Source organism: Eulemur rufifrons, chromosome 7 (genome assembly GCF_041146395.1).
Source record: "Eulemur rufifrons isolate Redbay chromosome 7, OSU_ERuf_1, whole genome shotgun sequence".
NCBI lineage: Eukaryota > Metazoa > Chordata > Mammalia > Primates > Lemuridae > Eulemur > Eulemur rufifrons.
Window position 1 is genome coordinate 254008813 of NC_090989.1, and position 15977 is coordinate 254024789.

Here is a 15977-nt window from a genome sequence, read left to right on the forward strand (position 1 = left end):
AGTATATTCAACTTTTATATATATGATTTTCATGTTTTTGAGAACTTGTACTAAAGCAGGCAATTAGCATCACAGCATTTATGTAATACTGAATGCATACAAGTAACATGTAAGTAACAACTAGGGAAAATTCTCTCTTGGATGATGTCCACAATAAGAAGTAGGGAAAGACCTTGTATTTTATTTCAAATTTATTACTATAGCTTTCAAAGAAATAGATTACTAAAGGTTGTCCTTGTGTAGTGGAATTTGGAACTGCAGTATATATACTGGCCAGCAGATGTCAGAATGGGATCTCTTAAGAGTAAAGTATGAGAATACAATGAAAAAGTTTCTGAAAGGACTAAAAGTTTCTTGTTCTTCTGTGCACAAAACACTTTGGTCACACTGGTCTTTCTTCCTCAGCACATTTGCTTTAACACTTTTTCAAAGACTCCTCACTCCTTATCTGGCCAATTCCTATTCAGCCAAACCTTACTTTATGTGTCTCTTCCTAAGGGAGCCCTCCCTGCTTCCTCCCCAACCAAATAGGTCAAGGCTCCCCTGTTCCATGTTCTCACAGCTACCTGTATTTGGCTCTCACAACAGTTTATATGGTATAATATAATGAAGTAATTAGCAATAAAATTATGCAATATCTGACTGACTCCCCTGCTAGATTGTAAGCCTCTTAAGGATAGAGACCATGCCTGAATTCTTCTCTGCTGTATTTATTCCTCATCCACCACGTTGCCTGTCCCACTGTAGTCACTGAATAAATATTTGTGAATATGAAGACTTTGTTTCATATTTGGGAGTATTTTTCTGAGGCCTGGACAATAAGTTGCATCCAGAAAGTCAACACTTTCCCCCCATCAATTCAGCAGTTGTTTATTCAGCCCCTTCTGTGATATTATGTGGTATTATGATATTATGATAAAGGTATTATGTAGGACAGAAAAATGTGAGACAGTACTTGTATTCAAGTGGTTTTCTAGTACTAGGGAAAAGACAAAGACAGAAACTTTATCCTATGGTGGCAATCTCTGCTATAGCATATCCATGTCCAGATTCTGCTTACACATTTCCAGTACCCAACTAACAGTAGCTGGTAGTGAATTCAACAAGGATTCTTCCTTCTTAGCTTTCTAAACACTTATCTTTTTCTGCTTTTTGGAGTAATTACTTTCTTTGATGGAACAACCCTCTCATTTTTAAAAACAGCTCTCAGCCTCCTACTAAAAAAAAATCCCAATTCCTGTAATTGTTCTTCATTCCAAATGCAGGCCCAAGTTTGCACATCTGTAAACTATTGAACACACTGTCAATTATAATGCTACCTTATATCACAGAAAAACTATAAAGAGCAATGATAAAGCAGTTTGTTTTTTTTTTAAATATTGCACTGGCTGCAGGAATACCATTCACTTAGGAGCAAAATTCCTACTGTTGGTAGAGAATTAATATTGTCCCCCTTTCTTTCATATTTCTCCATTTCTTTCAATGACTCCATTTCAAGAATTTACAAAACTCAAATTTGCTATGGCTCTTTACTATTTTACATTACATATTCAAACAAACTCACAAACTCTTTTTCTCACATGCGCGTGCACACACACACACAGTCTCCAACTATTTTCTTTCTTTTCTTTCTTTTTTTTTTTGAGACAGAGTCTCACTCTGTTGCCCAGGCTAGAGTGTCGTGGCGTCAGCCTAGCTCACAGCAACCTCAAACTCCTGGGCTCAAGCGATCCTCCTGCCTCAGCCTCCCCAGTAGCTGGGACTACAGGCATGCGCCACCATGCTCGGCTAATTTTTTCTATATATTTTTAGTTGGCCTGCTAATTTCTTTCTATTTTTTTTTTAAGTAGAGACAGGGTCTCGCTCTTGCTCAGGCTGGTATCAAACTCCCCAGTGGAGTTTATGGCCTGAATTTTAAAAAGCTAGCCACAAAAACTGAAACATCACATTCTTATTCCACCCTGAACTGGAATCCAGAGTAACAATTACACTATTTTCCCTCAAGAAAAGTACTTGCGGATAGAGTACAACAAAGAAACATTAAAAGTCCCCTAAGCTGGCCAAGTGCAGTGGCTCACAATCCTAACAATCTGGGAGGTTACGGCAGGAGGATTGCTTGAGGTTAGGAGTTTGAGGCCAGCCTGAGAAAGAGCAAGACCGTCTCCAAAAAAAAAAAAAAAAAAAGAAAGAAAAATTACCCAGGTGTGCTAGCGAGAACCTGTAGTCCTAGCTACTGGGGAGGCTGAGGCAGGAGGAACATTTGAGCCCAGGAGTCTGAGGTTGCAGTGAGCTATAATGACCCCACTGCACTTTAGCTGGGGCAACAGAGTAAGACTCTGTTTAAAAAAAAAAAAAAAAAAAGCATTGGCCAGCTGCTATTTATTAGCTACTGAAACTTTCAGAGTTTCAACCTCTCCATCTGTAAAATGGCATTAATATTGATTGGTTAAGGCTGTTTTTAGATAATGAATTTAAGTGTTTGGTAATTTTGAAGTCTATACAATTAGAGGATAAGCATGCTGTCTCTTAGCATCTGGAAATATGAACGAAACCTATTCATGCAGTGAACACCAGCACAAATCATTCCTAAACACCTATCACCAGCCTAACCATTAACAGCTAACACTTACCAAATGTCAAGCAATTATGGCAACTGCTTTACTTGGCATTTTCTCACTTAATCCTTACAATACTTTCAAGTAGACAGATGCTTCTATTATTCTTATAGTTGAAAATGAGATCTGGAGTTTCCCTTGCTGAAAACCATTCATCTCATACGTGTTGGAGCCAGGATTCAAAGTTAAGTCTGCCTGTCTTTAGAGCCAGTATTCATGACCACGTGCTATATACTACACCTCCTTAATTAAGGAAGAAATGGATATAAGTTACTAACATGAGACACAAAACCACAGGTTCTATCTGGGTAGAGATGGTGGATTAAGCACATATATCTACTTTACTTCCTCCTGAAATTCCATTAAATGATAGCAGGAGTTTTTGTTTTAAGGTATATACCTAAAAGTATACAGGAAGAGAACAGGAAGCAACCAGGAACAAAAAGTTAGAAGCTGGAAGACAGACCAGGAGTAAATAATGCAGTAGACTCAAGAAAAATGAATTCTGAACCAGTAGAGGGAAAAGCAAAACAAACAACAAAGAAACAACCCCGCCTACACACAACACAATTTATATCACAGAATCCCTAGAAGGCCCAGGAACTGGTGGTTTCAGGTGCCTCTGGAAATAAAGGGTGAAGGGGCAGACACCTGAATTGGTTTAAGTAATCAAGGTTTAAGAAATCAGATGTTCTCTGCAATTCTACACAGCAAAGCAATTTCTCTTCTCCAATGAACTCTCTAAATTAGAAGTTTATTTTCTGAAAAGGGTAAAATATAGGGTATCCAGATTGTGGGATGCCAGGCAGTTTGGGCAGGAATACTGTACTCACAACACAGAGACTGAGTAAGTAAATGCATATTAGATATGGATATTCAGATACACACATCTCTCTGCCCTGGGCCTTACCACAGACCTCTTTCCTCACTTGATTCCCGGAACACTGGCAAGACGTCATTCTTCACTTGGAAGACTGAAAAAAATCTTTCTTCTCTAAGGAACCACCAGTTCAAAAGGAAATAACTAAAGATACTGACAAATTGCCTGTAATCCTAGCACTCTGGGAGGCCGAGGTGGGAGGATTGCTTGAGGTCAGGAGTTTGAGACGAGCCTGAATAAGAGCGAGACCCCATCTCTACTAAAAATAGAAAGAAATTATCCGGACAACTAAAAATATATAGAAAAAAAATTAGCTGGGCATGGTAGCGCATGCCTGTAGTCCCAGCTACTTGGGAGGCTGAGGCAGAAGGCTTGCTTAAGCCCAGGAGTTTGAGGTTGCTGTGAGCTAGGCTGACGCCACAGCACTCTAGCCCGAGCAACAGAGCAAGACTGTTTCCAAAAAACAAACAAATAAACAAGAAGACTGTTTCCAAAAAACAAACAAATAAACAAACAAATAAACCAAACAAACAAACAAACAAAGACACTGACATAAAAGTTTTCTTAACTATTAATGTATGGCCCAATAGATAGCCCTTTAGCAAAGCTCAACATCAACAAGCTCCACCTACTCAGAGCCTGTACTCAATGCTAATTTCCTATTCTTATTTTTTTTTTTTTTTTTTTTTGAGACAAGGTCTCACTGTTGCCCAGGCTGAAGTGCAGGAGCATGATCATAGCTCACTGCAGCCTTGAATTCCTGGGCTCAAGTGATCCTCTTACCTCAGCCTCCTCAGTAGCGCATGCCACCACACCTGGCTAATTTTTCTTATTTTTTGTAGAGACAGGGTCGTGCTATGTTGCCCAGGCTGGCCTTGAGCAGCCCCTAACCTTAAGCAATTCTGCCACCTCAGCCTCCTGAGTCACTGGGTATAACAGGCATGAACTACCACACCCAGCTTGGCCCCTGTTTTTAAATATGAGCAGACAACCAACAATTACCAGATATCGAAGGAAAGTATCTAATATGAAAGAAACAAAAACAGAGAAAAGCAATTTTAGATAAAATAGACTGGAAGAAAAAGACACCATCAAAAGTACTAGCATTCTACAAAGAGAAGAAATGGAAAAGAAGGGAAAGAAATCAATAAAAATCTACAAAATTTCTGAGAACTAAAGGACACAAGTATCAAGTTTAAACAAGTACCGAGCACAGTGAATTAAAATAAACAAACACCAAATTATGTCATCATGGAATATAAGAATACTAGGAAAAAAGATCCTTGTTTCTCAGGAAGAAAAACTTTAGTCCCACAAAAATATCAGAAATCACTGACAGCCAGAGGCAAAGGTACAAAGCCTTAAAACTCTGAAGGAAAATGATTTGCAACCTAGAACTCTATATTCAGCAAACTATCAATCAAATAACTGCCCAGAAAAGACCAGCAAGGTCTTAAAAACATTTGCTTCCTATGCCACCTTTCTCAGGACACTGTTGAAGAAAAGGTTCCATCAAAACAAGAGACTAAACCAAGAAGACAAGGTAACAGAAAACAAAAGATCCAACATGGGAGAAGAGAAAAAGGAATTCCCAGAATGATAGTGAAGGGAGTTCCCACAATACAGCCACACATCAGGCACAGAAAACTATCAGTGCAGCCTAGGGCAGGTCAAAAGGCTACAGGGAAGATTTACTCAGAAAGATGAAACAGAATACCTAAGGAAGCTGGGCATTGTGAGAGATTTAGATAAATGGCAAGAAGTGTAGTTGATTTCGTGGAAAGTTCACACAAAACTAAGCCTAGGAAAAACAAAAAGACATGCCAGAAAAGAAAACCACAAACCTCACTCAGAATCTGAATGACACTGATTCAATCAAAATCACACTACACTGTACACTGGAAGGAAGAGATGACAAGTAAAAAGAGGTGAATATAGTTGTCTCTGAGGAGAAGGTAAAGGACTACTCCTTTCCCCCAACAAACCTGGAGAACTATTTGACTTAAAAATACAGCACTTTTTCCTTTGGTAGTGTTTCCTATACTCAGCATCAAGCAGTCATGCTGCCTGCCTTTCACTAAAATTGCTTGTTAATAAAACACAATGCCACTTTATCAAGATAGCAAATTCTCAAGTCTAGAACAAGAGGACCTCAACTTGTAGCTTGTAATCATCACAATATCATAAGTGTCCCACCAGTGATTGATGGGTTGCAGCAAAAAGCGGGATAATAAAAATAGAGAAACTCATCTGGGCCTGGTGGCTCATGCCTGTAATCCCAGCACTTTGGGAGGCTGAGGTGGGAGCATCGCTTGAGGCCAGGAGTTTAAGACTAGCCCAGGAAACACAGCCAAACCCTGTCTCTACAAAAAATAAAGAAAAAGAAAAATAAGAAACCCAATTTTTTAAAATTACTATGTTTATTAAAAACTAATGGTCCTGTGCTTAAACTTCATTGTGGTTGTGTGCTGACTTCCATAAAACATACATAACTAATTATAAGGGACTCTTCACAAATACATGCCAGACAGAAGTAAAAAGGTAAACAGAAATGACTGATAAGACAGTGCCATTTCAGACATAGTTCCCTTATAATTAACACTTGCTTGTAAATGGTGTTTGACATTAATTATTTACAATCATGCCAATATTCACAGAGACCAAATATCACAGGCATAAGGGCATGCCATGACAACAAGATGTCTTTCATACTTCCCAAATAGTTGTATATTTTAGCTATGAAGGTCAGTTACCAGAGTCAAACTTGTTCTTAACAAGTAGACTTTTTATGTCCATTCAATCAAAGTCTCTTACACCTTTCTGGATCTATTCATTTGCAGATAGGAGTAGAAACTGTAACCAGGTTCTTCATATTATACATTCACATGTGATGTCCAATCTTCATATGCTGTCCAATTTCTTTAAGATAAAAGGAGCTGAAAGAAAAAAATAAACCTAAAATTAGTTTTCAGATCTATTAGCTCACAGGCTACATTATAGAATTATAAGATGGAAAGGGGCGGGGAACAGGTCTAGCTCAACATATTTTTTTAAAACAAATCTAGGTAATGGTCAAATCTCTGCCTGCACAATCCAGCAAAAGGGACTCACTGCCTTCCAAGGCAGTCCATTCAATGTCACTCAGCTATGATTGTTATAAATTTCATTCTTGTACTATACAAAATCTTTTCTCCAGGTGGTTCTCCTCTTAGGGCCATAAAGTGTAAATCTAATCTTTTTTCAAACAAAAACCCTTTACCATGGTAATTTATTTTAATTGTAAAAGGAACAAAACTCTAGAGGAAACAAATAGGCATTTTTACCTTTACTGACTCATTTGAAAGGTAGAGGATAGGAGAAAACAACACTGAACTAGGGAACTAGAATAGCTGGGCACCTATTTTGGTCTTCTCACTGATTAGCTAGCTATATATCACTTATGCACTCCAGATCATGCTCGTCTTACCTCAGTTATTATGACAGTCTGATAAGATGGTGCATAGAAATGTCTAGAGGCCGGGCGCGGTGGCTCACGCCTGTAATCCTAGCTCTCTGGGAGGCCGAGGTGGGCGGATCGTTTGAGCTCAGGAGTTCGAGACCAGCCTGAGCAAGAGCGAGACCCCATCTCTACTAAAAATAGAAAGAATTATATGGACAGCTAAAAATATATATAGAAAAAATTAGCCGGGCATGGTGGTGCATGCCTGTAGTCCCAGCTACTTGGGAGGCTGAGACAGGAGGATCGCTTGAGCCCAGGAGTTTGAGGTTGCTGTGAGCTAGGCTGACGCCACGGCACTCACTCTAGCCCGGGCAACAGAGTGAGACTCTGTCTCAAAAAAAAAAAAAAAAAAAAAGAAATGTCTAGAAAACTAAGAAGTGTTGTCATATGGATCTAAAGAAGTGATATTATTGTCCTGTGTAAAAGTGCTGTGGCCAGAAAAGCTGTCAGAATCACCTTCTTTCTCGATACTCATACTAACAGAACATTTTGTTAATGTTAAACTGAAGATACTTAGATCTGTCAGAAGCTGATAAAGTCAACAGTATATCTACTCTTTTCTATGTCTTAATCAGGGAAAAGAAAATCCATCAAATGACGAATGGATAAACAAAATGTGGTATATTCATACAATGAAATCTTATTCAGCCATAAAAAGAAATGAAGTTCTAACATATGCTACAACATAGATGAACCTTGAAAACATTATGCTAAGTGAAATAAGCCGGTCACATGTTTTCCAATTAGAGTTAAATGAAACATCCAGAATAGACAAATCCATAAAGAAAACGTACATTAATAGTTGCCAAGGAATGGATAAAGGGGGGAATGGGGTGACAGCTAATGGGTACGGTGTTTCTTTTAGGGGGAAAAAATGTCATAAAATTGATTATGATGATGGCTGCAAAACTCTGACTATGCTAAAAACCACTGGTACACCTTAAATGGGTGTGCAATTGTATAATATACATATCATATCTCAACTTAAAAGTGATAAACCAATTCAGGCCGGGTGCGGTGGCTTACACCTATAATCCTAGCACTTTGGGAGGCCGAGGTGGGAGGATTGCTTGAGGCCAGGAGTTTGAGACCAACCTGAGCAAGAGTCAGATCCCCTTTCTACAAAAAAAAAAGAAAGAAAGAAAAAGAAAAGAAAATTAGCGGGTGTGGTGATGCGTGTCTGTAGTCTCAGCTACTCAGGAGGCTGAGGCAGGACAATTGCTTGAGCCCTGGAGTTTGAGGTTGCAGTGAGGTTGACAGGCTTCACTCTAGCCTGGAGACAGAGAGAGACACTGTCTCCACTGCAGCCCCACAAAAATCTGGGAGTTGCCGTTCAATGAGGATGATTTGGGTTTTTCTGTTCTCCAAGGCTCCCTCTCCTGGGGAAACAGTGTAATACCACAGTGAAAGAGGCACTGAATAAAGGAGACTGTGCCATCAGTGGCTCTATCCTGGGCCCAACACGAGCTTTCTGTAGGATGACGTTGGTATGGCCTTCATTTACTTGAACCATCACTCCTTCAACATCCAGACCAACCAACAATATACAGCATGGAACAATAAAAAGGATACTGAACTGAGAATGAGGACACGGGGGCAAATCACTCCTGAGATTTATGTTAGGGAACTGATCTGTAAAGCTGCTTCCAGTTCTTATATTCAGCGTGAATGTTAACTGTGAGACCCTGCTAAGTCCCCTCTGAAAGATGAGTTGTCATTTGCAAAAGGGACATAAAGAATCTTTTTTTTTTTTTTTTTTTTTTTTTTGAGACAGAGTCTCACTCTGTTGCCCAGGCTAGAGTGAGTGCCGTGGCATCAGCCTAGCTCACAGCAACCTCAAACTCCCGGGCTCAAGCGATCCTCCTGCCTCTGCCTCCCAAGTAGCTGGGACTACAGGCATGCGCCACCATGCCCGGATAATTTTTTCTATATATATTTTTAGCTGTCCATATAATTTCTTTCTATTTTTAGTAGAGATGGGGTCTCGCTCTTGCTCAGGCTGGTCTCGAACTCCTGAGCTCAAACGATCCGCCCACCTCGGCCTCCCAGAGTGCTAGGATTACAGGCGTGAGCCACCGCGCCCGGCCAAAAGGGACATAAAGAATCTTAAGCCCTGCCTCCCTCAAAGAGCCACTATCAAAGAACAAGTAATCTAAGTAACTTTCTGCCAGCTGTAAAATCAGATAAAATCTCAAATATTTGCATTAATCCTATAGACTCACATACTTTTCATTCCTTAAAAAAAAAAAAAAAGCAATTTTTACTTCACTCTCTATACAAAGAAACAGAAATGAAGCAAAGCTGTTTCGATTTCAAAGGTCAGCACTGAAGAAATGGAACCTGGCATCGAGTTCTCCATTCTAGGTCAAGATCATTCACTGAATGGGTGAATGACCTTGGGCCAGCCATTTCCCTACTCTGGTACTGTTTCTGTCTGCAAAACGAGGCAGTTGCTCCGGGGGATAACCCTTGAAGCTCTTCCAATTCAAAGGCACTTAATGTTGGGAAAGCCAGAATGATTAAGCACGCTCGCCAGGCCACCACGTGCACTTCGGTACCTCCTACCTGCAGACCTCAAATCGCACATACGCCGGTAGCTCTCGACGTGCACGCCCCTTACTCCCCCGCGACCGCTCAGCTCGGCTCCTCAAAGGCCCCTAACGGCCTGTAGGACTAGAATGAGGTGGGCGGTGTTGGCCAGCTCCCTGTTGGTTTCAGGGTCACAGCCCAGGAGGATACTCACTGACTCGCAGCAAGGCCACGTAGATGAGGAAGTTCCGTATGGAGGAGATCACATCCTCGCGCATCTTCCGTTTCATCTCCTCCGGGTCCAGCTTCGGCGCGAGGCCCTCGATCCGGAACATCCCGGCTCTACCTCCTCAGCTTTCAGCCGCCGCGCTCTGCTCTTCTCAGCGGCCGCCTCGCGCCCGGAACTCGGCCCAACCCCACTTCCTGTTCCCGCCCCTCGTTTCCACGCGCTGCAACGGAAACCTGAAAGGGACAACCCGCCTCCTGATCGGGCCGACCTGGAGAAGGGCTGCCTGAAGGGGGCGGCCGCAATCTTCACGACGCAGACTCGGGTTCCCGCCCCCCACCCCACCCCACGCCACCCTGCCGCCGCGTTGTTTAAGAATCTCTGTTCAGCCCGGAGCGCTACACTGCCAAATGTTTTTATGCCCTGGAGGGGACTGTGCACATAGGTACCGCCATAAATAATGACAGCTAACTTTTACTGACTACTTCAAACAATTGTATCCCACGAATTAGATATTATAATCTTCATTTCCTAGATGAGAAAACTAAAGGACAGAAATCTTTAAAACAACTTGCCCAAATGTGCTTTAAAATACCCCAGAGGAAAAAAAGTGTTGAGGAAGAGGGATGAAACGATATTAGCAAACTATGAAAAACAACTTAATCTGGTGATTAGTACATCATTTTAGTTAATTATTCTAATCTTTCTTGAGTATGTTTGAAATTTTATGAGGTAAGTTAAAACAAAAAGAAGAAGGTGATGAAACTTGCCCAAGGTCACACAAGTGACCCGGCAGAGTAGGGTTTTATAACTAGTTAGGCCTTTGGAACCCCAGAGACAGAGTTTTTAACGTTTTCCATATTTTTTGCTGTATTCTCATTTCTGGAGTTAACTGATCCTTACAAATTATTATATTGGCCCAGGGATACAGATGTATAAAGCGAATTTAAATCTGATCAACATTTTACAGATGAGGAGAAGGAGGCTCAGAAACCGAATCACTAAAATCTAAAGTCATTCAGCTAGTGATGTGCTGGACCAGGGTTCTAACAGAGGTAATTATAATGTCAAATTGAGTTCTCTTTCCCCTCCCTGCACCCTGCTGCTCCTCTGTTAGTCTTTAACAGTCAGTGCCTGCATGGATGGACATCCCTGGAGTCAGAAGGTAGGAGTTTGATGCAACCAGATTTCCTGTCACAGACTCATCCAAACAGGGTTAGACGCTGCTGCCCCAAGTTATACGTGCCAGCTGGCCATATGTAATTCTCACACATGCACCGGATGACTGAATTGTGCACATAATCAAAACCACAGTGTTCTTTCTTGACTGCACATTACATAGCAACAATGGATCTTGGATAATTTAGAATAGTAATTTGCTACGGGCGCAACTGATAATAACTATAAACATTGTCACCCACCTTCCTGATTGACAGAATGTAAGACACTGGGGCAAGAAAGGGAACCCATGTTTATTCAAGCTTTAGTAACCTCTTGCATGTATAATTCATGCAGTGGAAAAGCAGAGGCAGCTCTGGAATAGGAGGGGCTGATTTCTAAGGAATAGTCTCCAGCCAACCCTTCTAGACTATTTAGAAAGCCTGTGCTGATGTTGGAAAGCAGCAGGGGCTGTGGAAAGAACCTGAACAGGAAAACTGGACACAGGACCTCTAGATCTGGCACTGCCACTAACTAGCCATGTAATGAGGGACAAATCTCTGATTTCACTGCAACTACATTTCTCTGGTTGTAAAGGAAGGGCATATGATTAGATGCTCTTGAAAGTCCCTTCCAGTTTGAACAATCTATGGATTTTTAAAAAACAATCTATGTATTTTTAATTCAAATTGTGTCATCTAGGACTGCGGTCTATGGCCTGTTAAGGACCTGGCCGCAGAGCTCCCCCCATCCCATGGAAGGAAAAATTGCCTTTCATGAAACCAGTCCCTGGTGCCAAAAATGTTGGGGACTGCTGATTTATGGTACATGTTATTTAATTCTCACAATAGTCCTGTGAAGAATATAATAGGACTTTCTGGTCTGGAGTGTATGGCTATCGAAGTATCATCAAATGTGGTCAGAAATCAAAACGACCAGTATGTGTGTTTTCTATGATAGGAAGAATATAACAATAAGGCATATCTCATCCATCTGAATAGTGAGGCAAAACAGGCTGGGAAGGAATGAGTTCTTACTATGTGATTCTAGTAACTTAGACCCCTAATGTTGAGTGAGTTTAGATAAACAGATCACATGGAATTATCAATTTATTTTTTACTGAGATGCTTTTGAGTAACTTGCCTGGATTCATAAGAAACCAAAGAGGAGAGAAATTAGCCAAAAATCATGTTTCTTGGTGAAAAGAACAGATTTTCAACATTTGAATTTTATCCATCCAATGCTAAATTAAAGCAGCACCTTTTTACCTGGCTGGTGATGTGGTGGCAAATGGCTGGCCTGTTAAAGAGCAACATTATTCTCATAACATTTCTCTTGAAAAGGTCTGGTGCTTGCCTACCTATGGAGATAGAGGAAGGTAGTAGATAGAAATATGAAGCAGCTATGTCTTGGGGTAAAGAATTGGTTTTGGATATAGTCTAGGAAGGTAAACTGTTCCTGTCTCAGAAATGTTCATTCTGCTGAACTCTCTTCCCCTCAGATGGCTCCTCTATTTATAATGGAGGAAACTCATTAAAAGAGATTAGATTCCTTTTGGGGGGCTTTTTTTAAAAAAAGTGCTTATTTATTTGTTTGGCAGGTAGATGGTGGTATTGTCCAATTACAGTGGGTTTAAGTGAGGCAAATTGAAGAGAACATGCTTCAGGAAGTCAACATTGGATGGAGCTGTTTCACATTCTGGACCCCTCAATGGGATGATGAGAAGTAGGGTCTAATCGTTAAAGTTGCCTGCAGCTCTAAAATGCTGTGATTCTGTGTTCATCCTTCCTGTTCTTCCTATGTAATCTTGAACTAAAGGCTAAGAGCAAATGGACTTACTGTGATTTGCCATGAAAGGCAAAAATAAAAAATATGCACGCATAATTTAATATTGATATTTGTATTATTTAGTCTGATCACAGAGGAAATGGCAGCTGATGTCATAGCCTGTCTTGTTTTCCATTTAGATCCCAAGAGGGATTAAGGAGCCATTTCCTTTGCCTCAACTTCTCAGACAGTACTGTACACAATCGTTCAGCAAGTACAACCTACCCATAAGAGAATTAAGTGCTTTAATTTCCATCACTGGGGAGGAATTTGTATTTGCAGAGTCAGAAAGTGACTGATGACTCATGATTGGAGAATAAATCCAAAATAAAATCATAGGAACCTTGTGATTCCTAATTTATAGGGAGCTATAGGCTTTGAATATTGTTCAAACCCCTTCATTTGGCAGATGAGGAAACTGAGGCCCAGAGGGAAGCTAGTTAGGAGCAGAGCTAGCTGGGACTGGGGCAGGTCTCTGGGCTCCCAGTTTAGCAGCTTTCCCCGTGGTATCTTGCTGCTTTTGTTACTTCAACTGTGAATATTCTCATTGGCAGTCCTCCCCTCAGAGGTAAGAGTTGGAAGAATGGGGTGTTGTTAAACCCCAGTTTGGGAGGGATGGGGTAAGGGTGGCTGCTATTCATCAGTAGGCTGAGGGCAGTCCTTCTTTCCACATTTCCACACCCTCCATCAGTAGTTAATTTGGACTGTGTTATTATTCTGCTCCACACCTCTTCTTCCTCATTCCTTCAGGAGATGAATATGGCCTGGAATTCCTATTAATAAAATAAACTTGACTTTGAAGTTCATTCAGGATCCAGGATGAATAAAACAAAGGTCAGGACAAAGAAGGGACACTTGAACTCTCAGTAAGAGTTGCTCTGTGATAGATGCTAACCAGAGTGCTCACCTAGCAGAGAGGATAATTTAGTTTTGGAAATTACTTCCCAGCAAGAGGCATCTTGAGGAAGAAGGCCTTTTTTTTTTTTTAAGGTAATAGGATATATATATTTAGAATTAGCCAGTTGGACTCGGTTTAGATGATCCCAATTTTGTTGGCAACGTCCAAAGCATCGTAATCGGGAGCCAGTCGAACATATGCCTTCTTCTCTCCATCAGGCCTGATCAGGGTGTTGACCTTGGCCACATCAATGTCATAGAGCTTCTTCACAGCCTGTTTGATCTGGTCCTTATTGGCTTTGACATCCACAATGAAAACAAATGTGTTGTTGTCTTCTATCTTTTTCACATCAGACTCAGTGGTCAAGGGGAACTTGATGATGGCATAGTGATCAAGCTTGTTTCTCCTGGGGGCGCTCTTCCGAGGATATTTGGGCTGCCTCCTGAGCCGCAGTGTCTTTGGCCGCCGGAAGGTGGGTGATGTACAGATCTTTTTGGGGGGGCTGTGGAAGCCTTTTAGCACTGCCTTCTTGGCCTTCAAAGCCTTTGCTTTGGCTTTGGCTTTGGGAGGGGCAGGAGCTTCCTTCTTTACCTTCAGAGCCATCTCGTGAAAAAAAGAAGGCCTTTTGAACATTAAAGGAGGGGTAGAATTCGCCTCACTGGCATTTGCTTTCTATAATCCCCTGTTCTCTGTTCTAATTTTTAGGACTTTATTGTCTGGATGATTTGTGAATATTTGATCTCTTGCCAAAGAGACTATAAGCACCTCAAATATAAGGAAAATGCAAAAATGCTATCACTCATTCTTTAATCCTCCAAAAAACTGAGGACAAGTACTTATATATGGTGAAAACTCAGTAAGTACCCCCTGAGTGAACGAATGAATTTCATGTCCACTAATGTTTAGAATTTAAAAATTGATGGCTTTGTTTATTAGGTTGAAAGGAAATTGTCTCCCAAAGAAATTTACCCCAAATTCTGCATAGTATTTTTATGTAGTTACTTATTTCTCACAGCTTGTTTTTGTTTGGTTAAATAAAAATTCTTTAAATAATTTTAGTGTATTATAAACAAAGTTAAAGAATGAACTTTAAAATGTATTTGATTTCATTTGTTTATGGCAATATAATTATTTAAAATCCATATCACACTTTTTTTTTTTTTTTGGAGAGAGGCTCTTGCTCTGTTACTCAGGCTGGAGTGCAGTGGCCCAATCATAGCTCACTGCAGCCTGGAACTCTTGGGCTCAAGTGCCCTTCCTGCCTCAGCCTCCTGAGTAGCTGGGACTGCAGGTGTGTGCTACCACTCCCAGCTAATTTTTTTATTTTTGGTAGAGATGGGGGGTTGTGGGGGACACTTGCTATGTTGCCTAGGCTGGACGCGAACTCCTGGCCTCAAGCGTTCCTCCTGCCTCGGCCTCCCAAAGTTCTAGGATTACAGGCATGAGTAACCATGCCTGGCATCATATTTTTAATAACTTACTTTTTTCACAAAAAGTACATGTTTATAATAATAAAATTTAGAAAACACAGAATTATACAAAAAGGAAAATAATCCCTCATAATTCCACAATCACTGTGGACATATTGGTGATAATCCTTTTGACTTTTCTTCTGCTATCAGATATATAACTTTTTCTCTCTCTCATATGTGTTTGTGTGTGTATGAATGTATGTGTATATATATATCTACACATCCATTTATGCATGTGTTTTTTATAAAAATAGAATATATAGTATATGCTATTTTAATTTGAATTTTTCATTAAGTGTTATTGACTATCTTCCTATATCTTTAAATATTATTCTAAATATCATTAATGATCACTGTATGGTATTCCAGTATATGGATGTGCCATAATTTATTTAACTAAACTCTTCCTTTGGGCATTAGTTGTTTCCATATTTTCTGTATAAATAATACTTCAGGGAACATCCTTGTAACACTATCTTTGTGCACACTTAAAACTTTCCCTGATCATTATAATTATTACCTTAAATTCAGAGTTCAGAATTTTTCCTAGTGACTCTTTTTTCTGAGGAAAAAAGCACTCTCTGGCCAAGACTGTAGGTGTCAGACCTCTACACTTTTTGGAACTACGAACAAGGGAATGGGAGATTTTGTTTGTTTTTAGGAGAGATTTGCTTTCTTATGCTAGAAGTTCTTATTATTTTGCAGCAGGAAAAGTAAAACATACTAACGGCTTAGTTTGTATTGAGAGCACATACTAATTTCTAGCCATCTCCCTGAAGAGGTTAGAGTGTTGATTTTGCCACCCCCATTACACAAAAGGTACACATATATGTTATAGAAATGTGCATATACAGCTGGGTATAGTTTCTTGCC

At 40.3% G+C, this 15977-nt stretch overlaps 1 protein-coding gene and 1 pseudogene across 1 annotated transcript; both read right to left on the bottom strand.

Annotated features, from left to right (window-relative positions):
- Nucleotides 1-5915: 5915 nt before the first annotated feature.
- On the bottom strand, nt 5916-9919 carry TOMM5 (translocase of outer mitochondrial membrane 5). The gene is given in 3 exon segments (XM_069476607.1): nt 5916-6431; nt 9626-9722; nt 9724-9919. Coding segments are annotated over 3 exon segments (267 nt in total). The 5' UTR covers nt 9859-9919; the 3' UTR covers nt 5916-6396.
- Nucleotides 9920-13751: 3832 nt separating this feature from the next.
- On the bottom strand, nt 13752-14235 carry LOC138387412 (large ribosomal subunit protein uL23 pseudogene; annotated as a pseudogene).
- Nucleotides 14236-15977: the final 1742 nt, after the last annotated feature.